A 23,031-nucleotide genomic window follows, 5' to 3' on the forward strand; every position below is an offset into this window, starting at 1 on the left:
AGACGTGACAACAGTAATGTGGAGCTTCCCATTTCCCTAATGCCTTGGGTAGTGAGGGCCCTGAGAGACAAAAGGTTTCAGGGGAGATAGTAACTGGTGTGGGAATCACTCAAGATGAAAATGCAAGAGTGGCCCGAGGGCCCAGCTCCCAGCAGGCAGCAGGAATTTGCCATGGCAATTTCTTTGTTCCCAGCCACTCCCATTTTACCCAGCAACCTGTTTAATATTAACTTCTGCTTCTGAGGCCCGGAGGGGGAAGTACCAGCAGTGAGCTGTGGGTCACTGCAGGCAGACTGGACTGGGAAGCCAACTAACACTGCAGCAAGCAGAAGAGCGAGTTACATGCTGCCCCACGGTTCCATGCAAACCTGTCTCCAGCTGTTCCCCAGGGCTTTCTCTCCTTTCTCACCTACACACTGTAGTCCTGACTGCTCCCAAACCATCATCAGCCATTTATCACATTGCAGAAGCCTGCTCGGCACAATTCCAGAACCTAGGATATGCACTAGATCATAGGAGTGCCCTCAGAGAGCTACGTGAGTGGTCCCATTTTGTCTCAGAGACCTACAGGTTTATACTGGAAGGCTGAGGGATAAACTCAACAGGCTGATTTTCCACTGGGTTTTAGGAGAAAAATGGCAAATCAAGCAACAGATTCTTACTACTGACTTAACTGACAGGCTGAACAGGGGTGCCTGTTGCATAAGATCATCTTGAGATGATCTTGATGTTGAGAGTTGGAAACTAAGTGACTGGCTTGGTTACTAAATCATCTTGCCTGATAGCATGTTAATAATGGGATGGCCCAGATAGATTCCTGGAATACTGCAGATTTAATGGAAAATAAAATGATGTCATTATAGTTTGTGTATTTTTTTCAAAAATGTTATTTTACCTACACATTTTCTTTACAATACCCATCCCCCCAGGAAAAAGATACTGTTCACAAAATCTTCAGCATCCATTTATGGCATCTGAGCAAGCAATCTATCATTCCTGCAATTAAATTCCTTCCAGACTGGGTAACAGAAGTCAGAGACGGATTGTCTTTTGTTTGAAGTTTCCTTGAAAGTGTTTAGTTGAAGAGATTGGAAGGACATAGAAAATAAGACACCATTTGTTACTGCTGTGTTAAACAAAAGTTGCAGGAAATCTCTTTTGAAATGGACAAGTGTAAAGTGCAAATACTTCTTAAACAACCTATGTTTTACAATTTCCTGATTAATGGATTGCAGTAAAATCAGTTCCTTGACAATGATTACCTCAGCAGTACATTAGCAATTACTTCAGCTAGTTTTATGTTATGCATGGACACTGCATGGAATCATGTCTGTCTTTTATCCCGTAAATCAACTCCTTTGTGGCCATTTAGCTCTCAACTCTGATATTTTCAGTGGAATATAAAACTGAAACATGCACGATACCACTGCTTTAGATATCAAAGTATCATGGCTTTTTTAGGAGGGAACAAAGATTTATCAGTTTCAAAGTCCTTGTTCAAAGCTGCCCTAGAACTGATGGAACGGATTCTCTTTACAGGAGGAGACTACAGTAGCTTTTTGCTGTGAGCCCAGTTTGTATTCTTGGCATCGCCAGGTGTCTGCATCATGCAAAATGTGGCCACAACTATCTTTAGACCTACAACTTTCCTCTCTGGGGGGGCCAAGAGCTGGGTAGAGCTCTTACACTGAGAAGGAAGAGCTTTAGCAGCTGCGTTTGGCAAAGTTGTGGGGGAGGCATGTATGTGATTCCCCTGCTTTTTAGGCATAGGTACAAAATGGCTCAGTCTGCAAAGGCATTGTTTTAGTGAGCAAGGAATTCACTGATTTTAAAAAATCTAATAGCAAAGGAATCTGAAAAATGAGAAAAGGCTTTTAAAGAGCAAGGGGAAAATCTGGCTCTGTGTGAACCAAAATAATCACAGAAGCCGTGAAATGGCCCCCTGCGCCCCAGGCAGGGAGCAGTTGAGGAGCTCAGCTGTGCCTGTGGTTAATAATAAATAGACTCTCTTGGCCAGAAGTCCTGGCCTGCGCACCCCCATGTGCTGCCCGCCCCCCTTCCTCCGCCTCCTCCCAGGCTGCCCAGGCACTGCTCCAGTACCCACCCAGCCTCCCTCCACCAGACGGACACCCAGAGGTAAGAGACACACCAGGCCATTGCTCCATGAGGTCAGATACACTGGATCGATCACAGGGGACACAAGTAGGGACTTGGAACAGGTTTGGAAGAGGGAGGAGAGGAGAGCCGGTCTGTGCTAGAGCTGCCTGAAACTTGCACGGCGAATCTGCAGTTTGGTTGCGAGGCAAAAGGCCATACGGGTCTCGCTGCAGCAGAACTTGCCAAGCTTCAAAAATCTTTGAGCCAGCTCAGGCTGAGTGTTGGCTGAGTTTCCAGTGGATATCAGTTCAGCCGAATTGGGTTTCAGGTGGTGACCAGCTGGTTTTTATCCATCAGGCAGCACAGCTTGGGCACTCCTGGCTGTTGTGCTTCAGAGTTTGGGGGGCTTGTTAAAATTCAGAGCACAACTCGAGCAGCTCAACCAATCCTTGGCGTAACCTTGTTGCCTTAATGAATTTATTCCAAAGCTGACTTTGCCCCAGAGAGCAAGGGCTGTGTAGGCACACATACAGCAATACCAGAACATTGGCATGAGCCCATGAACTGCCCAGGCTGCTGAGCTTAGCACTGCACAGGCAGAAGTTGTAAGCATGAAGTAAGAGCTTTTGTCACTTTTTTTTTGTTTTGTTTTTTTTTGGTCCATGCATGGTTACATAAACTTCATTAAGGTTTTTTTTTTGTCCCTATTAAGAATTTGGAAAGTAGAAAATCTGAGTGTTTCAGTCAGGTGTGTCTTGTGTTGAGTTGATCCGGTGACACTTTTCTTGTGTAACAGCCCAAGCTGTCCTGTATAGCTGAAGTCTTTAGACTGGGGCAAATATACTCTTCCTGGGTATAAGAATTTTCTATATAACCGTAATGCCACACACTGTACTGGGATCAGAGCGATGTTCTACTCAGTGTAACATGAACATAGTACTGTATTTTACTTAATTTTCCATCTAAATTACCAATAGGTACAAAGAACTGAGGAAGAGAACCCTTTCCTCCTGGCAAAGGGGTGAGGAATAGAGAGACTGAAGGGATATGGTTAAATGCCCAAGGAAAGTATGTGAAGCAGCCAGGCATTAAGTGAAACTGCCCCTAGGCCCGGACCAGACCACTCTCTTAACATTTACAGCTCTCTCCCCCTCTTTCTCTGTTTGGGAATGAATTTAATTAAAGTGAAAAGGAGTTGCTAAGAGACCAGAGGAGTTCTGGAGTTTGTTGCCGGGGCTGAATTGCCACTCTGCTTCCAAGGCGTTGCGCTAAAAAGGATGATGTAACCTGAGCCTACATAAAGCACTCTCGGCTCTGGGGGAAGCTTCTCTTTCCTCTTTGCAGTTCCAGGCTAATTTACCAGTTCTCAGCTCCTTTCTGAACTCCTTATTTTCTTCTAGACACCGGCAAAAAAACAGATTCATATTTCTATAGCTCTACTCTGCCTTGTAGATTTCTCCTTTTGATCTTTCATGTTGGAGGTGGCTGTGGCTGAGCCTGAAATCAGTCATGAGCAAGTTACTTTGGAATTTAAGAGGTTGCCTACTTCAAAATTCTCCTTAGTTTTTTGCTTCTCATCCTTTTCTCTGCTCTACTGCGATTTCAGCCCAGCATTGACAATGGGCCAGGTGACTCCTTATAATATATATATATATATACATAATATATATAATATATATAATATATAATATATATATTATATATATATATATATTTCTTCAGCTTAACATTTTGCTTTGACACAGCCTCATGCTTGAAACACCAGGAAACTCAAGGCAATCTCCTGGGCAAGGGTTGTTTACCTTTCTAAGGTCAAGGCAAGAGTTGACATGTTTAGCTTCACCAGGTAACATCCTTGCTAAATTACATCTTTCATTTTTATCTGACTTCCATTATCTCAGGACCATCCATATGCACAAGATGGTAAGGAAAATAATCTCCAGCCTGGGAAGACAGGTGTCCACCATGGCATGTGGGACCACCCAGGTGAGAAGATTTCTGCATGGTGAGTAGTGTATTCTGAAGCAGTTCCTGGATGGAAAGCATTTTCCTCATCTGAATGCATCAGAGACCTTGCTGGCAGTGTTCTAGGACCACAGCAAAGAGCGACAATAGCCTCAGTGTATGATAGTCTTAAAATATATTGAGTTACTATGGTATCCTTGGTGTTTCCACTTATAAAACATATCCCTCTCTTTAGGCATGGTTGCAGGACTCGGTTCGCTCACCATAATGCTCAGGCAATGTTTCTGGAGCAAATAACAACACAAGTGCAAAAATGGTGGCAGAGGAACATTCGCTGATAGTGATGAGGATTATAATTCATCTTAACAGTAGAGATACTTTGCAAATACTTCACTTACATAAAACACAGCTTTGGTCCTCTTGAAGTTATTTGTAAATTCACCCCAAAGAACAGCTGAAGAGGGGGATAAATTTGCTGTGATGACAAAAATTTGTCTTTTATAAAACAGCTCTCTAGTTACTACAAATACCCATACAAATAACTCACTTCTCTGTGTTTATGCCCAGGTGCTTATGTCAGGATTCATCCCTCTGTCCAGAAAGCCCTGATGGAGGGGAGACCAGTTGTAGCCTTGGAAAGCACCATCATTACACATGGCATGGCTTATCCTCTGAATCTGAGGTGGTGGATTTTGATGTTCCTTGTTCAACAAAGTTATAAGAATGAAGCACATAACTGGTGGATTGGTATCATTTTTCTTGGTCCAGCCAAAGCCGTTTCAAGAGCAAATGTAAATGTCAGGTTTTTAGGCATAAGGAATATGAGCTCAAGCGTAAAACAATTGTATTTGGACTTTTAGGGACACATATGGGGAGGTTATTAAATTTCTCTCTTCCTTTAAAATATGGACACGTCACCACTTGCTCTAAAAGAGAGCTACCAGCCTTTTCAGCTGCACAGTTTGTACAGGCATTGAAAACACTCCGCAGCAGTTTCTTTTCCTGTATCTTTTGTAATGCAAAAGAGATTGAAACACAATAGGGAAATCTGTTCCTTAGCCCACTCAGAGCAGCTACTGTGAGAGTTGCTGGTCCCTCTCCCTGCCTTCTGTACCCTGCATGGAGAGCTCCCCACCTCCACCTTTTATTTATTGATGTTCAGTAGAGTTATGTTTTATTGAGTTACATTGCACTCTCCCTTCCATCCTTCCTTTCAGAAAGCACAGAAACATTTTGGTATTGATTTTCACCTTGCTTTTTACCTGAACACTATTCTGCCTGACATTCTCTCTTAGAATGAAGCTCTAAAAACTCAGTTTTGGGGAAGAGGTAGTTTCAGTAGTTAAAGATTGCCTAGCATATGTCCAAGTAATTCAGAAAAGGAGAAGAAGCTGTCTTAAAAACGATAGTGTATGAATGATCAAGTATAAAATCTGTGAAACATAAGACCTAGTCTGCAGCTTTAAAGTATCCTCAGGCAGCATCTTTTTGGCACTGTTGTTACTCTGTATCTAACTGCCTGAATTGTGAAAAAATATATCCTGGTCATTTGACCAGGGCTTAAATTAGCTGGGGTTTCTGTGAAGGTCTATGACCTCAGAGAAATAACAGGTAAAAGATACAGAAAGGTCCTATTTTGAAAAGATCCTTATTTTCAGTGGTCTATTGTACAACCAGGTTTGCTTGTAAACCAAATGATTTTTCTTAAAACTGAAGCACAGAGCTTGGACATTGCTGGCCTGAAAATGGGAGCTTTACACTTCTGCAAGTGCAGTCAGGAAGATTCTGCACTTCAGATTATGAAGATACAGAAAAGAAACAGGACTTGGCCGAAGCCACAAGAACTGTAAAATTGGGCGTGATGGCCATCAAACATGGCAGTTTTCTTGCCTCCCCAGTTTGTGATTGTTCTCTTGTTCATCTCATTTTAGCATGGCCAGAGAGGTGGAGGAAACTGTAAGAACAAATGGAGCAGTACCAGCCACAGTAGGTATTTTAAGGGGCCAAATCCACGTGGGACTCACAGACGAGGAACTCGAGTTCTTGGCAAGCAGTAAAACTGCAGTTAAAGTGTCTCGGAGAGATTTTCCTTTTGTCCTCAGCCAGGTACAGTATACAGACTTTCTGTTGCGGTCTTTTCTACATGGCATTAGTATACTGCTCTCCAGGTTCAAGCCAGTTTGCTTTTAAATCTCTTGAAAATATCGTGTAAAGTAGTATCTTGCTGTCCAGCTCAAATGTGGTCCTAACTAGAGCAAAAGTACCACAGAGTAAGGGACTAGCAGCTATGAAACAGGGCTCCTGAAAAGTCATTCTGTATGGGCTGGCAATCCACAACCACTTAGCTAAGAATATTGTTATTGGCACGATAAGGCATTGTCACACTGCATGCAAACTGCATGGCACATAGGCCATCAGCTCAAAGTGACAGCTAAAGGTGACACCAGCTGCCCACGGTGCCCTCTGGTTGGAATGCCCTGCGGAACAAAGGCCTTTGCTATCAGGGCAAGAACAGCTCTTGTAGCGGGGATGGTGGATGATTTCCCTTCCTTTTTGCCCAAAAGAATATTTGTATCAGAATTTCACTGGTCAGCTGGTGACAGCAGGCTGTTGTGAAATCGCTATGCATCAGACCACAACCACTCCTGCCCACACGCTGTATTCTCTCCATGTCACCCTGGGTGCTGACTGTGACTGGTTGTTCCCTGACAGGGCCTTTCTGGTGGCACTACTGTGTCTGGAACAATGATTGCTGCACACAAAGCAGGAATTCCTGTGTTTGTGACAGGTGGCATAGGAGGTGTCCATCGGGAAGGAGAGAACAGTAAGAACATCAGTTGTTCTCTGTGTTGCTGTTATTTAATTCCATCTTATTCCTTTTCCCCAGTCTGTCCTACAGTAACTGTCTGTTCAGAAGAGTAAAGTTATCCTTCTTCTTGACCAAACTATGGTTGTTTTCTCCCTGGTATCTCCTTTCTAGAAGCTTCAAAATATTCCTCTTGAGCACTGGCCAGTTGTTAAGAGGGTGGAGGCTTCTCTTTATCCTTTGCTTACATGTGGTTGGTTATATGGATACTGTTTGCTGGTGCAACAGGAGCTGACTGCACCTCTCCCTCTTTGTAATGGTTGGATAATCTGATACTGGCTACTGAACAGTGTTGTTATCAACTTCTCCCAGATGAGGAGAAGGAGAGTCTCACCACAAAAGAGACTTAGACTCTAGTCTGTGTTGGAGATGTGTAGTCCTCTCTTAAAAAATGGCCCAGTTTTGGCAGTGTAGTCTGTGAATTAGGTAAATTCTCTCTTCTCAGTCATATGTACTTCTAGCATAGCACAAATGCAATGCCCTGCTGTATGCTACCCCTTTCAAATGTGACGTGAATTCCAGACCAGGGAGTTTCCTGAGGTCAGCAATTCTCTTGGGGAGCTTTCTTTTTTTTTTTGCCAGCAACGTCAGTTCCAAACTCAAAATCTTCTTCAGTGGTATTCCATCTCCTTGAACTCCATTCTTGCTGTATAACACCTATTTTTTTGTCTTTTGTACCAAAGTTTTGCATAATCTTTATCAATGTGATCACAGAATCAAGAGATACAGTGCAAGGCTGCACCTCTGCCCTCAGCCATGTAACTTCTTTTTGTCAATACTTCTTCCAGTCTCAACACGTAAAGGCACGATCTAAACCTGTAATACGTTTGTGCATCTAAGCAGTTACAAAATCAGGCAGTGGCATCCCAGGCAGACACAGCTTTTTAAGAGGGCAGATCACATCAGCTTGGAGTACAACGCAATCACCAACATGATGGCTGCTTGTCCCCTGACAGCTATGGATGTGAGTGCTGACTTGACAGAGCTAGGACGAACTCCAGTTGCTGTTGTATCTGCAGGAGCCAAGTCTATCCTTGATATTGGCAGGACACTGGAATATCTGGTAGGTAGCATGGGCAGTGGGGCCTGAAAGCAGGTAATGTTGTTCTTTGTGTACACAATGACCAGTGGCATGAGGGTAGGTACTAAGCCTAAGACTTTTAGAAAGAGAGTACACGAAGCCATATTTACAGTTCTATAGTCCTGGGGCTGTTCAAGCACTTGGCTACTCCCTAACATAAATCTAGACATGTCCAAGGGGCTGTTCCGGCAGCTGTTCCAACTGAGGTCAAAGGCAGTGCTAGCCATGCCCTCTTTCTCTGGGCTTAAACTAGATTTTCTGGGAGAATGCTCCCAGAAATTGATGGATGAGGAAAGCTAGATCCATCAAGCACTACAATAAAATCAGAATTAAAATGGGAATCCAGATGATTTTCAGTAGAGTCACCTTTAAAAGTTTGGTATGTTGGAAACCAGCAGAGCCAACACTTCAGGTGACAGCCAGCATCAATACTTCTCAATTGCAAACAGAACTCATTTATATTCCTGTCAGCTCATGACATATCTTCAGATCACAGGGTGTTACCTTGGACTCAGTGTTGTGCTAATGACAGCTGCATGGCTTTTGACCAGCTCCAAGCACAAGCAAAGGACGTGCATGCCTCCTCTCTCAGTAAGCCAGGTTCAGTCTAGCCGGTTACCACGTCTGGCTCTTTGCTCTGAACTATGTTGTTGGGAGAGTGGAATAGAATGGGATGTATAAAAATAACCAAGCCCAGTGCTAAAGAAAGGCAGTTTCTTTCTGGGTAGAAGGACAAAGTCCCATTCTTTACTTGGGTCCCCTTTCCCTCTGCTGATTACCTGCTTGTCTCACCTCCACTGCTGCAGGAGACTCAGGGTGTCTGCGTGGCTGCCTTTGGAGAATCAAGAGAGTTCCCAGCCTTCTTCTCATGCCAGAGCGGCTTCCAGGCACCATATCACGTCCGGGACGAAGAAGAGGCAGCTAAACTCATTGGTGTGTTTTAGACAGGGAAGGACCATGTGAGGTCTTGGAAATGAGGGACTCAAAAGTCACCTTGGATGAGGCACTTGCTTTAACTCTGGAGAAAAATTTCATTAGCTCTGGAGAAAATACACCATCCCATCTCCCCCCTTCCTGCTTCAAAAGTGGTTTGAAAATGAAGTAGCAGGGAAGTCCAGTCTTTACAGCAAGTAAAACTGCGAGCCAGCTGCAGCCACTTTGGCATGTTCATTCATTTATGTTCTCTTCACACTCATGAAGTGGAGGGAATACACATATTAATGTGTTGGCAAAAACAGTTTCTGAGCCTTCAGAAATGGAATCAGTTTAAAAAAGACAAAAATCCTTTCCCCATTTGCTGAACAGACTCAAAGTAAACAGGCAGATGTGAATTGGTTGGTAGCTGGAGAAGACCCTGATCTTGGGTCAGCTAAGAACCAGAGCTCCAGCTCTGTGAGTTTCTTCACCCTGCACCCACTCAACTCTATCCTTTTCCTTCAGCACTAGACTTATCCAAGGAGAACCACTAACAATCTGCCCATCCTCTCCCAGACAGTGCTCTGGGGTTAGGCCTGAGCAGCGGGGTGCTGATAGCAGTGCCCTGTCCCCAGGAGCGAGCTGCCTCAGGCCAGGTCATCGAAGAGGCCATCCAGCAAGCTCTCAGTGAAGCCAGGTGAGAAGCAACCTCCACCTCATCCTTTGCTCACCCGGTGGTCCTGGGAGAGTAAACAGAGACAGTACTATAAGAGCTGTAGCACAGCTTAACCTTAGGCACGGGTGAGCCCACAACATACTTTCAACTGTAGATTTATCTAACCCAAAGCTTGTTTGTTTACAGGACTTTTTATGGTATGTGGTTATGGAGATAAAGTATCTGCTAGCAACAGTGCTTCTCCTATGATGCTGTTGCAGCTCAGTCCTTCTCATCTGCAGGCATTTTCTTTATATTTGCAGGTCCAAAGGGATCACAGGCAAAGAAGTGACCCCTTTTTTGTTACAGAAGCTCATAGAGTTAACTGATGGGAAATCGCTGGACTCCAGTATCCTTTTACAGAATGGGGGGATTAAAAGGAAGTACTCCAGTGTCTTTCATATCTCCTCTGATGGTGCTTGGTGGAAAACACTGTCACTTCACTGACAATCTAGCAAGGGGCAAACATGTCAGTATCTGCAAACAGATGAGAGTTTAGCAGCTGCACCCTGATTTTGCAGGAGCATCCTTTCTGTCTTCATCCCCTTTTGCATTAAAAATTGGAGGGCAAACAGACAGCAGGTGGTCCAGAGCCTAAAGAGGTCCCTCATACCTGGCCCCCAAGCTTGCCTGCTCTGTGATGGAGTGTCAGGACACTGTTGCCCATGGTGAGGTTGCACTCAGGAAGGTACCTGGGCTGTACATCGCACTGCCTCATCCAACTCTTCATGTGGCCATGGAGTAAGAGAAACTTGGGAGAAAAACACCCCTGTGTGAGCAGGAATCCTCTTGCATAGGCAAGACAAAAGCAGATCTACTGAGATGCCAGCGTAGAATCTAAGCAGGCCATATTCACATCCAGGCTCTGCTGCCAGCCCTCTAGGAGACCTGACCAATCAGCAGATTAGTAAAGGCATTTTTGGATATTGGAGCTGTATGCAGCCAAAAAAATGGGGCTTTCAAAGCCGCTGATACTCTACCCCAAATGCAATTGCTAAAAAAATTGCATATAGTGACTTGGCAAAATCTCAGTAGGCATCCCTTTCTGGAAAAACTGGCCAAAATCCTCTAATGTTTTTAGGCTCTCAACTCTAATTTAAGCACTTCACCTTCTCTTTTCTCTGTGAAGCCTTTGCTTCTATTCCCTCTCTGTCAAATGGAGAAGACAGGCTTTCTTTCTGTGGATACTGGGGGACTAAGGTGAAAAAAAATGAAAATATCAGAGTGTTCATGCAGTACTGTAACCCATTATACATGCCCCAAAAGGATTATGGTATGGGGAATCAATTCTACCAAGCCTCACAGCACATATTTCCTACTTTCTCCCTCTACACAGCTCCTACATAAGCTTCTAACAGGTCAGTCTTGCTGGTGTTTTTTTCTTTTCCTCAAAGAAATGCCAAACAGACCTTGCACTGATCCAGAACAATGCCAAAGTGGGCAGCTGCATTGCAGTAGCCTTGAGCAAACTACAGAAAGCCAGAAGGAAGGGGAACCTGCCTCGGCGAGGGGACATGACTGCACCTCAACCAGTGAGTCCTCTGCTGGCCTCCACATGATGCCTCTGTGCTGACAGCACAAGATAAATTTATATCTGTTCCCAAAAGTAAAAGATGACTCAGCCAGAGACCAATCTTTCTATTTCTCACTGTCAGACATTCTCCCTTTAGTACTTTTTATTCTTCACGGATAAACATCTTCTCCTCCCCCCCATCCACATTTACAGGGAATAAACACTGCCAATGGCCTAATCCCATTAAGCCTTAGACCATCAAAGCCATTAAAACTTTAATCACATTTTCACCTTTTACTGTGTCCTAATGTACAACTTCGACTGTACTGCTCTTAGTGCCAGGGAACTCATTACTACTACTCTACTACACACAGGAGTAGACCTGAAAGGGGGTGGAGTGAGATATTTTGAGCTGCAGAGCCATAAATGTTTATAAATATCTCTTTTTGTTGGCCTCCTGCTCAAGATTGACAAAATCACAAGAGTTAAAGCACATCCAAACAATATTCACTATAACCCTAATACTCTATTCACTCTCTTGGATTTTGTGTGTGCCATATAGTTTATAGGAAATCTATTTTAGGTGGTCTTTAGAGAGCTGAAAGATTTTCTAAAACCCATTTGCAATAGGATTTGTCAACATAAAAGAGGGCACTGACTCCAGAGGCAATAACCCAGCATTTGATGGAATGAGAAGAAATAGCTGTATGTCCCCAAAGAATCTGGAAACTTCCTGTTTGTGGAGTTGTACTGCTTATTCTGGCTTTGTAGGACAATAAAAAAGCAATCTGTATAGTGTCACTGGCTATAGCAATTCCTCATGGGAGGTTGCAAGAAATGACTGCATTTTTCTGCCCACTTTTTCCCATTTTCTTTGCTTTTTTTTTTCCACAATAGTGCTTGAATGTTTCTGAGGTTTGGTATGTCAGAAATTGTTCCAAGAGAGATGGCTTTGAAGTCCCTGGCACAACCAGACCCATGTGACTTCTTACATTACTCTGTCATCTCACAGAGAAACCACCAGCACCCCTGTGTGCACACAGTCACATCCCACCTGTCACGCTGGGGAAGGCTATCAGCAGGCATAATTTAGAAACCAACATACAGAAGAGATTTTGATTCTTTCTATTTGGGATTGTACAAACCTGTGTCTAGCCATCCAAAATAAGCACTGGCCTTTATACTGTAAACGAGACAGCTTTCAAGAGGGGTGGGAAAAGTGACTAGGAAAAGCAAACTCAACTTGGAAACTTTTTCCTCCAGTCCTTCCAATCACTTTCTACCTCTTTTTTCCCCTCTTAAAGGTGGTGATTGGAGGTATCAACGTTGACTTTATAGCCAAGGCGCAGAACCCTGACATCCTGGTACTGTATCTATAGAAGTTTTCTTAGCACCACTGCATTTCTAGCTACTTTTAAAGGAGTGCCTTTAAAAGGGGACTGGGGGGGAAGGCATTATCCATGTATGATATCCATATGTCTGTATACATAAGCAGGTGTGGTGCTACATACTTGGTGTGTTGTCTAGGTGGGCAATGTAGTGAAATATACTGACCTGCTCTGTCCCCATGGTGAAAGTCACCATTCCTGCTGCTCAAGACAGGGACAAAGCAATCCATACAATACGACTCTGGCCTCTATAGTCTTTGTTAAGGTGCCTTGAGGCTGTTTTCTGACCCCAAGCCCAAAGAACTCTTTTAGCAGAAGAGGTGCCCAGGGCACCCTCAAGGCACCTATTCAAAGAGCAGTGGGTAAAGACCCTCACTGTGCTGTGTCAGCCCCTAATTCAAGACTCCATAGTGAGGAAATCCCCAGCTAAGAGCCAGCTCTGGCTGTCTGGGTCTGCCTTAGCTATGAAAAATTGCATGAATAAGAGCAAGAGTCTCAGTGTAGAGTACTCATGACGGATTTGAGTCATACACAAAAAAAAAAAATAGGCTTTTAAAAAATAGAACATTCTTAATGTTATCAGACCCTCTTCCTCTCAATTTGGTTTGAATAAGAAACAATCAAGAAGCTCAAGTGGAACGGACCTGGGACTCCCCCACGCAAATGGTGGCCATTTGCATGGCCTGTACAATTTTTGTTTAGCTATCTGAAGTACTGCAAATTGAGGTGGAAACTTGCTCAAAAATTCTCTAGTGTCTCAACTTGATCTATGCTGATTGCTAAGGCAGGAAGCTTTCACTGCGAGATGGGGCAGCCTCAGTCAGATAGGGAAAGATGTGATGGGAAAGCTGTCCTTAAGGAATTTGACTATTTCATGATGCAAAGACCAAACAGTGTTATAAAGCTCAAGGGTGAAATATGCTCTGGCATTGATTATGAAGGCTTGTAAACCCAAAAGTTCAAGTGTTTCATCTGGGATCTAACCAATACCATACATACCCCATGCTCAGCTATCAGAACAAGGAGCAGAGGTGTGTCCAAGGGTGGATAGGCACTCCTGGGCATGTCTGACACGAGTGCAGATCTCTGGGCCACCTGTAGCATGGTGTCCTGGGGTTTTTTTGAGGGGGCCAAGGAACACTATAGACCCCACTGGGAACAGCTGACAGGAAAAAAAGAGATTTTTAGTGTTAGATGGAAAAGTAAGGTGTTAGCTGCCCTTCTGTATAGTAGCAAGCCCTAGAGCTAATGGTCCATCTAGGCAGCTGCCCAAATGCCAAGCTGCAGGAGGATTTGGGAACTGACAGCCAAAATGTTCCTGCTGACAGCTAATGTGGTTAGGCACAGAGGAAAAGTCTCTCTCAAAAGCATTGCTTTTTTAAAGAGATTTTTTTCCAAAGGGCTCAGCACCCAGCAGGTCCCACCTTTATGGCTGTTGGACTTGTTGTAGAGCACTGGGGTACCGCTCACACCTCATGGCGTCTCAGCAGGAAAGCAGCTGTATTCTGTACTGGTTGTAATTCCCACGTGGCTTTCAAGGCTATCCAGAAGCTAAGTGTTTTGTATGTAACTCTCTGATCTGCTGAGAAGGTTGCATGGTTTTGTTCAAAGAAAGATGCTGGGAGAAACATTATGGTTATAACTCCCTCGAGACACCCAGAAGTTGAGCAGAGTCTCACTTTTACATTGGGAATTCAAATCTCTTAAGACACTGAAGAAGGTTCCAGAGACTCCCTCAGTTCTCTGGAACATTGCCGGAAAGCATCAGCCCTGCCTTATTTCATATCACTTCAACAAGCCCACTTTCATCTAAGTCCTTTCATCTCAGCCAGCCCCACCTGAACACAGTGTAGAGGAGATACCTGAGTACCACTCGGAGTTAAGGACAAGTGGCAAACTGTGATGAGAATCACTCTTGTGGTTTTTTTTCTTCAAAAGCTGCTTGCTGGTTTCTCTCTTGCTGCACCCACCTGCTATTTTAAAGAGAAATCTAGCATCTTCATTTCTTTTAGGCCCTGTGGGGTTGTACAATAGCAGAGGTCACTCACAGGTGGATTCCTGAGCGGGAGGCTGGTACATCTGCTCTTAGGGCAAGGCTTGGCGTGAAAACCCAGCAACTCTGGCTCTGGGAGCACAGGGAACTAAAAGAGTTCAGGATCAGCCTGCCAGGCAACTAAAGGACCTCATGAGTATTTTCACCATTCCTGCAGACATCAGTTTTAGAAAGCAGATAGTGGAACTACATAAACCACAGTTTGTGCTCATTACTGATGGCAGTGAGCACCCTTTTTAAGACTGAAACAGTGGCTAGTATTCAAAGCCATGTTCTTTGACTTGCCTAAACAAGCACCCTTGCTTTTTACTTTGGAGTGTTGGGGTCTTTTTCCTTCTCTGACTCTATTACAGATAGCGAGCTTCAGAGTTAAAATAGTCCAAGCTCAATGCTTTCGAAATCTGCAACACTCAACAGGACACAGTTGCAGATGGAAATATATCCTCATTCTCAGCAGTGCCAGTGGCAATTTCCCAGGGAGCATGAGGAAATGTAACCAAGGGGCATTTGTGTTAATGAGAAATGACAAGTAATGGAAATATGGACAGAGGCCATAAGTTGTTTATATAGAGGCAGTTCTGCTCAGGTGATGTGAACAGTTCAGGGCTTGGAGAACAGCCAGACAGAAAAGCAAAGGTGTCAAGAATTAGCACCAAGTCTTACAAAGTACAGAACTGGGGAGAGTCAGAGCTAAAAAAAAAAAAAAAAAGAGCCTGGCAGTCAGAGCAGAGTAGTAAAAGAGCATACTTGGGTGGGAGAGCAGCCTCTTACAGTTGTAGGGCCGGATGCAGGCAAAAGTGTTGTGTGCAAAGGGCAGATGTACTGCTTCACACAGGGGAAGAAGAGTCCTGGGGGAGCTTCAGTTATACCCTGTGAAGATCATTATGACTGCCAGTGGCAAGCTGGCTCCAGAAATGGAAAATATGTGTCAGGATTTTATGAAACAAGAGCTCTAAAACCATTTGATAGTCAGATGAAGCCCAGATTGATCTGAGCACTTACTGATGTAATTCTTCTGGCAGAAGAATTAGGAGATGGGTGAGCGATTGCCTGTGTTCTGACACTTTGTCTATTTGTGACAGAGAGGCAGATGGACAGAGGAGTGGAAGGCAGAGGCAAGAAAAAAGAGAAGTTGGTAGCCATACATGTGAAAAAGAAGGGTATTTTTGATGAGAGAGATGTTTGGGAAGCAAAGGGTGAGTGAAAAAAATCTTCAGGCTCTGAAACAGATCCTTCCATGAATAAAGTACAGAGATAGTACAGGCAAAGGCAACAAATACAATTTTACATTCAAAGAGGAAAAAAAATAAAATCCCCAACCTGTTTAAGGTGGGAGCTAAGTGGCCTGGAAAGCAGCTGCAGAACCTGTCAGGTCTGGGTCAGCAGCTCTGGAGTCCCAGGCTGTCCTGAGCTGGTCAATTCAGAGTGCTGCTCATAGCCACAGAAACACTCATTAGCTTTGTTCTAGGAGGCCTTAGCAAATAAGACCAAAATAGCAATTCATGGGGAGATCAAGTAGATCTCCCCTTCCAGAAAGCGAGCCTTTGTCATAGAGATTGAAGCCCGTAGATGGCCACAGAAGTTTATGTTGCCCTCAGTCTGTTAGCTGGATGCCCTCTGCTCCCTCGGATTGCTGACCTGTATTTCAGCAACATCAACTTCACATGTTGATGGAGACATAGCATCTATGCCAAGCGGCCCTCTCAGTTTTGCCAACTAACAGCTTTTTCTTCCAGGGTGGTGGGCAAACAAATGCTGGAAGAGTGAGACGAACCTTTGGCGGTGTTGGAAGAAACTTGGCAGGTGCCTTGTGCCTGGGTTTGCCTGTGGGTGCATGCCAGCTGTGATTCGTCCTTTGGTATTCCTTCCACAGCAGGAGATGTTTAATGATGTCGAGATTTGGGACACATTAGGCAATACACCAGCGGGCAGACTGCTTGGAAGAGGCAGGGGCCATTCCAAGAAACAAGAGGGGAGGGAGTTGAGATGAGGAAAAGGAAGGTCCACAAATATGAAGCTAACTAGCATATAGCACCCTGACCCCAAATCAAAGTTAAATAAGCATCGGTGTTCTCCAGTGACTACTGAGCAGCCTGGCCCTCAGATTTAATTAATGCCAGGTTATAGTCACAATAGAAGTATATTCTGAGTAAGAATTTGAAAGGAATAAGCTTGCTCAAAGGTGATCAACCATGTACTATGGACAAGGGGAACTGGGGTACAGGAGTTACTGCAGAAGAGAAAGGGCTACAGTCCTTGTCAATAGGAAAGGATCCCAAGGTACATGGTGCTCCAACACAAGCAGCAGCAGACCAGTATTCATGTATTGAAATTAACAGGGGCAGATTACAGAAACACGTTAGGATTATTCCTGCTTTTAGATGTTTCCCAAATCTTCCTAACATAAAACTACTGTCACTTCAGGTCACTAATGAAGAAGCTTGAGTGCAAAAAAAACCACCCCAAAATACCCATGCCACCCACTGAGGTATAATTGGTAGTAACTTGAAGGGAAAGGAGGAAGGGTTTTCCATGAATCCACTTAGATTCAGTGGTTCTATTGAGACATCGTTGTGGGAACAGCAGTGTGGGAAGGCCAGCAGCAAAAAACACCATGCACAGAAACAGTGGGGGAAAACCTACATGCCTGTGATGATAAAGGAGTTGATGCCAAAAAAAATGTAGAATTTTCTTCCCCCTCCTCTTTTCCTCCACTCGCAGATGTTCCAAATAATCCCAAATTTCAGAGTGCTGGTGCAGCTCTCTGCAGAATCACCTCGCTCAACTCCAACCAGTCATTTGCAACAGCTGCAGCTGAATTTCATCTTGATTATCCTTCTAGGCAAGGACTGATGAGCATTTAATTTTCCAGGAGAGGGCTTTCCTACAGACACCCATCCCGCACAGGCTGTCACTATGTTCACACTAATTTGATGGATTTGTTAATAGCTTTTGTTTCCATTTGCTTTTTAGACTGTTTAAGCCGTCTTGGACAAACTCCTCTCCTTTTATCAGCTGTGGGGAAGGATGAGCATTTAGAGTCTGTCCTGCGCTACTGCCACCACATGGTATGTTGCACAGCAGTGGCACCTCAGAAACATGGAAGTGATGGCAATACATAGAGGGAAAAGTCTTCTCAACCCTGGCAGACATCAGAGCCACCTTTCATCAGGCTTAGAGTAGGAATAATTCAATGTTTCTTTAGTTACAGACAACTAGAAAACAAGGAGCCAACCCCCAAACACAGGCTATATGTACGTACCCTTTGGAGTCTGAACTATGAGGTGTAAATTCAGCTCCAGCAAGAACTTGAAGGAGATAAAGAGGTAAATCAGGAAGAACCATGAAAAATTCTAGTAAGGGCTAAGCACAGCAAGAAATATGTAAACCTTGACTCTGAGGATACGCAAAGCAATGCCAAACTCAGCCTGGCTTGGGTAAAGCCCAAGACAGAGAAAACCTGAAACTGGGATTGCAGGCTGGACACCCCCCAAGCTCAGAGGAGCAGGGTCCTCTACAGGAGCTTGAACCCCCCCTTACCTGTGCCACAGGGGAATATCTGACTTCAGCAGCAGCTTGTCCACCCAGGTCAGGGAGCCAGGAGCAGCAGGAGCTCCCCAGGACAGCAAGGCAGAATATCACCACCCTGGCAGGGAGCAAAAAAAGCCAGGAGGGCAGCCCTAAACTAGGGCATAAGGCAACTACGTGGACAGGAGGCAGGACTGAAGGCAAGGGAGGGTGGATACAGCCCCCAGGTGAGGCTGGTCAGGATCACTGAGGCTTGTGAGTGCCCTCATGACCCTGGTATTCAGAGCCCACAGGGCCTTAATTCTGGCTACCTGAGCAACTTCGCAAGTTAAGCAATGAGAGCTTGAACTCCATTTTGGTTTATAAAGGCTTCATAGCGGCCGACCTCTAATCCCTCCTCTACACAGCACAGTTCGTGCCATCAAAGTGATCAGTTTCCTAGAGAAGGATGGACTTGCTGGCCAGCCACCAAGCAATCCTTACTTGTAGCAAAACACATTCCTACCAGTGTTGGAGAGGACTCTTTCCCTGAAACCTCCACCTTCCCTGTCAGCTCCTGGGGTAGATGCATTTCTCTGTCCACATGCTCCTTCCAAGACGCCCTGAGTTCTAATAATTCACAAGACCTGCAGAGGAAGGACACGTCACAGCTGTGTCTGCCCCACTGCTGCAAAAATGGCTCCAAGGCTGCTTTTAGAATCTGTCTGGGCAGTTCATGAGGTGGCCAACATAACTTCTAGCTGCAGTGTGCCACCAACACATGCCAGCACGTCAGCAAGCCATCAAGCTATGGGAGTGGGTGACTGGAGCAGACAGGGCTGCAGACAGGGCTGCAGACCACTCTTCTATTATGACAGAGACACAACCTGTGGAACTGAATGGCAGAGACCTGTCACTCTCATTTACTAAAGGATTGCTTTAACCTGTGTTGCACTGAAAATATTTTAAAAATATTAAAAAATAGCCAAGTGTCAGCACTGTCTAGACCGAGATACCCCTGAAATGCTGCTTATCCCAAGGGAGAAGGGAGTTTGGAGGGATAACAGCGAGCTGGGCTAGACACCAGGTAGGCACAGAGAAAGATTGAGCCAAAGTGTGGCAGGGACGAGAAATATGCTCTGTGTGCAACTGTCCTCCCTTTTTCAGGACATGAGTGCTGTCCTTCAGCTGGAGGGGAAGAGCACAGCCACTTACTGTGCTGTGATCACCAGTGCTGGGGAGCTCAGCATTGGCTTGGGAGATATGGACATCCACCAGCAGATCACAGAGCAATACGTACGCACACCACCTGATTTGTAAGCTTTTCTTACGAGAACGAGTGTGGACCTGTGACAAAAGACCACTGGTAAAGCCTGTACCACGGGGGAGCGGGTGAGCAGAGGGACATGGGAGATGCTAAAGTTAACCCAGACATTGGCCACTGAGATAGCAGCATGAGAAGCCACCAGAGCCCTCTGTTGCTGCTGACCCAGGTGAAGTTTCTGTTTCTGGTCCATAAGTATCACCACTACTACGATCCATGACACATAGGCTGGAATCCTCTTCATTAACTTGTCCAAGCTAACCTAAAATTTTTGGCACTTTAAAGCCAGAAATTAATCCAGTCCACCTGCAGAAATTATATTTCTCCTTATAGAGAAAATTAAAAGAAAAAAAAAGGTCAGAAGACTGGTTAAAGCAAGTTTTCCCATTCCATCCCCTCCCCACCATTCCTGTTGTTTCTACATGCTGAGTTGTATCAACAGAAACTGTTGCTCAGCACATCCAAACATTCAAAAACATCAGGGCTAATGGAAGCAGTGATTAAGGACTGATTCAGTGAAAGCCCCCTCACTGCACCCTCTTTCCCTACTTATTCTTTTATTGACAGAACAAAAGCCTGTGCTTCATGACTGACAGAAACATGGAAGTTAAGTGCAATTTACTTACCAGTGGCGTCTCCCTGAGGTGGAGCCTTCCTAGGCAAAATCATGGTCATCATTACCACTTACATCCCCACCCTGCCTCCCCCAAGCCTTGGCACAGAAAACTGTTATATGACAGATTAATTCTGCTGAGCTTTATGAAACAGCTGTGGCCAGTGGAAATTCTGAACCAGTCGTCTTCTGCAAAGTGTGTTCTGGCAGCCCTTCTTTCCACCGGGACTGGCAAAGACACAGGAGGGATGCTGCACGAGTGCCCGTAGTGCTGGCCTGGCATCCAGATAGTGCTCGTGCAGCCCCAGAGAGCCAAAGGAGAGAACAGCAGCTCCCCACTCTACTGCTCCATTGTTCTCCATCCCTGTGGAATTCAGAAGGGCCAAGGAGTAAAACACTGATGAATAACCTGCCTTAGGAGCCACTGTGCACAGAGGACATTTAAATGTCATGCAGAGTGAGCAAAGGTGTAGTGAAGCCAGGCATGGCACAGGGAATCCTGCAGTGGCATTAAACAGCAGCATTCTCTTTCCCTGTCGTGGTCTAGTGAGTACCAGCAACTATCTTTCTTTGCCAGAGAGGCCCTGCCAGTTGAGTCCAGCTCTTCATGGCAAGGAGCAGGGGAAGGAGAAGGGGAGGAGATGAGAATGAAAAAATCTTTTTCCCTTGGTGAATCGGTCTTGTAGGTTCATACGTGCAACTAGGGGCTGCAATACAAGTGAAAATCCTACATCAAGTCTAACTAGCAATCCTTTTGTTCCTCTACAATGACTCAAGCTGTCCCTCCTCCATGTCCTGGATTTTCACTAGGTGTCCCAGTTCAAGGAGAACCTGTGTCAGGCCCCGCTAGTTTGCATTGATGGAAATGTGCCTCTTTCCACTATTCAGTACGTCTGCCAACTAGCTAAAGAGCATCAGCTAGCAGGTAAGGAAAACTTGCCCAGCCCTGGCCCTGTAGCTCCTCACAGTCTGTGTGCCAAGACATTCTGTGCACCCTGAGCCCCAGCCTCTGCTGCTTGCTGGAGATACCCACTTACTGTCTGACATGCCTCTTCTGTACTCTGCTTCTCTGTTTCCAATGGACAAAACATTTCTGATTTCTCTTGAGTTTTCCTGCAGCTAAGTCACATTTCCTGAAGTGTAGTTGGTATAGCCCTTGGGCACTACCAGAAAGCCAGGGAAAGCTGCTCTCCTTGTCTTTAATCTCAAGGCAAGTGCCAATTTTAGAACTTCTGCCAATTTGAGCAGCAATATAGTTTGCTTCTCAGAATAAGTCCTAAGGCATCTTTTGAGAGGATTTATTTCCCACTTCCCAAAAAATAAATACCCCCTCCACCAGCATGCTGGGGACCCTTCACAAGGCTTCCAAAACCTTTGGAGTTACACCTTCATTTTTAAAAGTAAATCCTAAAAGAGGACACAATGATCTTAAAATCTGGCAGAGGCCCCAAAAGTAGCTAAGACAAGTAACAAAACTGAAGTCTGATTGTATCACTCCAGAGCCAGAAGCAGCTGTCTCATTGCTGAGCACGGAAAGGTAGACCTTGGGAGACCTTGTTACAAGCATGGGGCAAATAGTATTTAAGTTTCTAATAGATTACTTGTGTAACTCCAGTTGTGCAGATCACGCTAAGCCTTCTGCGCTGCATCCTGCTCTGATGTAGAGATGAGACATTAATTAATTAATTAACTAACCAATGGCATTGTTGTTTTGAAGTGTGCTATGAGCCAACAGACGTGAACAAGGCCTCTAAACCGTTCCTCTCAGACAGCTGGAAAGCACTCACATACATTTCCCCCAACCTGCAAGAGCTAACAGCAATAAATCGGACCCTTGGGAACCCTGTGCCAGCAGGTATGTAATACTCAAAAGGATCAGCAACACTTCTTTTAGATAACCTACATCCTGGAGAAGAGCATTTTCTGCTCCAGCCCCTATTTTAAGCAAACTGGGTTATAACAGTGGAAATTTTTAAGTGCTCTTGGTGTCTTGCACCTCACAGCCATATCTGCATGGATTGTATGGACTGTTGATCTGTCAGAGAGCACAGTAGGCCTGGGATGGCTCCTTGTCCAAAACCAGAGATCACATTTGCCTCACTTCATCAGCTAAACAGGAGCAATGTGTGGTTTGTAAATGCGTCTGAAGCACAGTGCTCTGAGGCTTCTGTCCCAACAGTACCACCCTGTGCAGAAATGAAACATCCCACCAAATGCAGGTAGAAATCCAGCAGCAGTAAAACAAGGAAGCCATTTTTAATTTTTTTTGATCTCTGCAAACACATGTTTAGTCCCTTTGGGGGTTGGGTTCCCCAGCATAGAAGCCTAACAATGAGGAATTCCATGTTTCCCATAATTTGAAGAAAAAAAAATTTTATCAACCACATTTCTGAAGTGCTCATAAATATTAGTGGAGTTGCTCATAAATAGGCTGCCAGCCCACAGAAAGGCCAGATGAGGACCTTTACAGTTGTAACTCGGTTTTCCTTCCCCACTCTCTGAAGAGTCACCATCCAGGTTGGAGGATGTTGTCCAGACTGCGGCAGCCTTGGCCTGCCCTTTACTGGCCCACTTGCAGTGTGTGGTGGTGACCCTTGGCACTCATGGCATCCTCCTGTGTGGCAAGAGCCTGGGAGGGAGCATCTTGCTTTGTCCAGGAGCTCATGAACAGGTAAGGGCGCAACAAACTAACTGAGCTCTCGGTTGCTTCTTTCTTGGATTATATGGCACTGTTGCTATTTCTGGTGGCATGGCAGCAGTCCCAGGAAACATGGCATCAGTGCTGGAAAATGTATGTGTTTGGGGGGTGAAATGCACAGCTCTGAAAGAAAATCAAGTTGTCTGTCCTATACTGCTGGCTCCTAGCAGCAGTGTTTATAGTCAGTTAGTTTTAAATGTGCTTACATGAATATTCATGGCTGTGAGCTTCGTTTTCAGGAAGTTTCATTTAAATGATCTCTTTCAAAGTGTGAAAAAAGATTATTGCCTTTTTTT

At 44.8% G+C, this 23,031-nt stretch overlaps 1 protein-coding gene across 4 annotated transcripts in view; it reads left to right on the plus strand.

Annotated features, from left to right (window-relative positions):
* The first annotated feature begins 1,834 nt into the window (after nucleotides 1-1,834).
* The window catches only part of LOC114056180 (pseudouridine-metabolizing bifunctional protein C1861.05-like), a 25,379-nt gene continuing 4,182 nt past the window's right edge, over nucleotides 1,835-23,031 (plus strand). The window contains exons 1-17 of one of the 4 annotated variants that reach the window (XM_027881178.1): nucleotides 1,835-2,136; nucleotides 3,999-4,083; nucleotides 4,630-4,744; nucleotides 5,994-6,168; nucleotides 6,775-6,886; nucleotides 7,885-7,991; nucleotides 8,816-8,942; nucleotides 9,501-9,621; nucleotides 9,903-9,988; nucleotides 11,047-11,171; nucleotides 12,457-12,516; nucleotides 16,330-16,396; nucleotides 17,567-17,661; nucleotides 19,268-19,396; nucleotides 20,848-20,962; nucleotides 21,755-21,892; nucleotides 22,542-22,708. In XM_027881178.1, the coding sequence (XP_027736979.1) occupies nucleotides 4,068-4,083; nucleotides 4,630-4,744; nucleotides 5,994-6,168; nucleotides 6,775-6,886; nucleotides 7,885-7,991; nucleotides 8,816-8,942; nucleotides 9,501-9,621; nucleotides 9,903-9,988; nucleotides 11,047-11,171; nucleotides 12,457-12,516; nucleotides 16,330-16,396; nucleotides 17,567-17,661; nucleotides 19,268-19,396; nucleotides 20,848-20,962; nucleotides 21,755-21,892; nucleotides 22,542-22,708 (1,755 nt within the window). In that variant the 5' untranslated portion in view covers nucleotides 1,835-2,136; nucleotides 3,999-4,067. The other 3 variants (XM_027881177.1, XM_027881179.1, XM_027881180.1) reach the window with 3 other exon arrangements.

Source organism: Empidonax traillii, unplaced genomic scaffold, assembly GCF_003031625.1.
Source record: "Empidonax traillii isolate 1590-97213 ecotype Southwest subspecies unplaced genomic scaffold, ASM303162v1 scaffold84:size2688230, whole genome shotgun sequence".
Taxonomy (NCBI): Eukaryota; Metazoa; Chordata; class Aves; order Passeriformes; family Tyrannidae; genus Empidonax; species Empidonax traillii.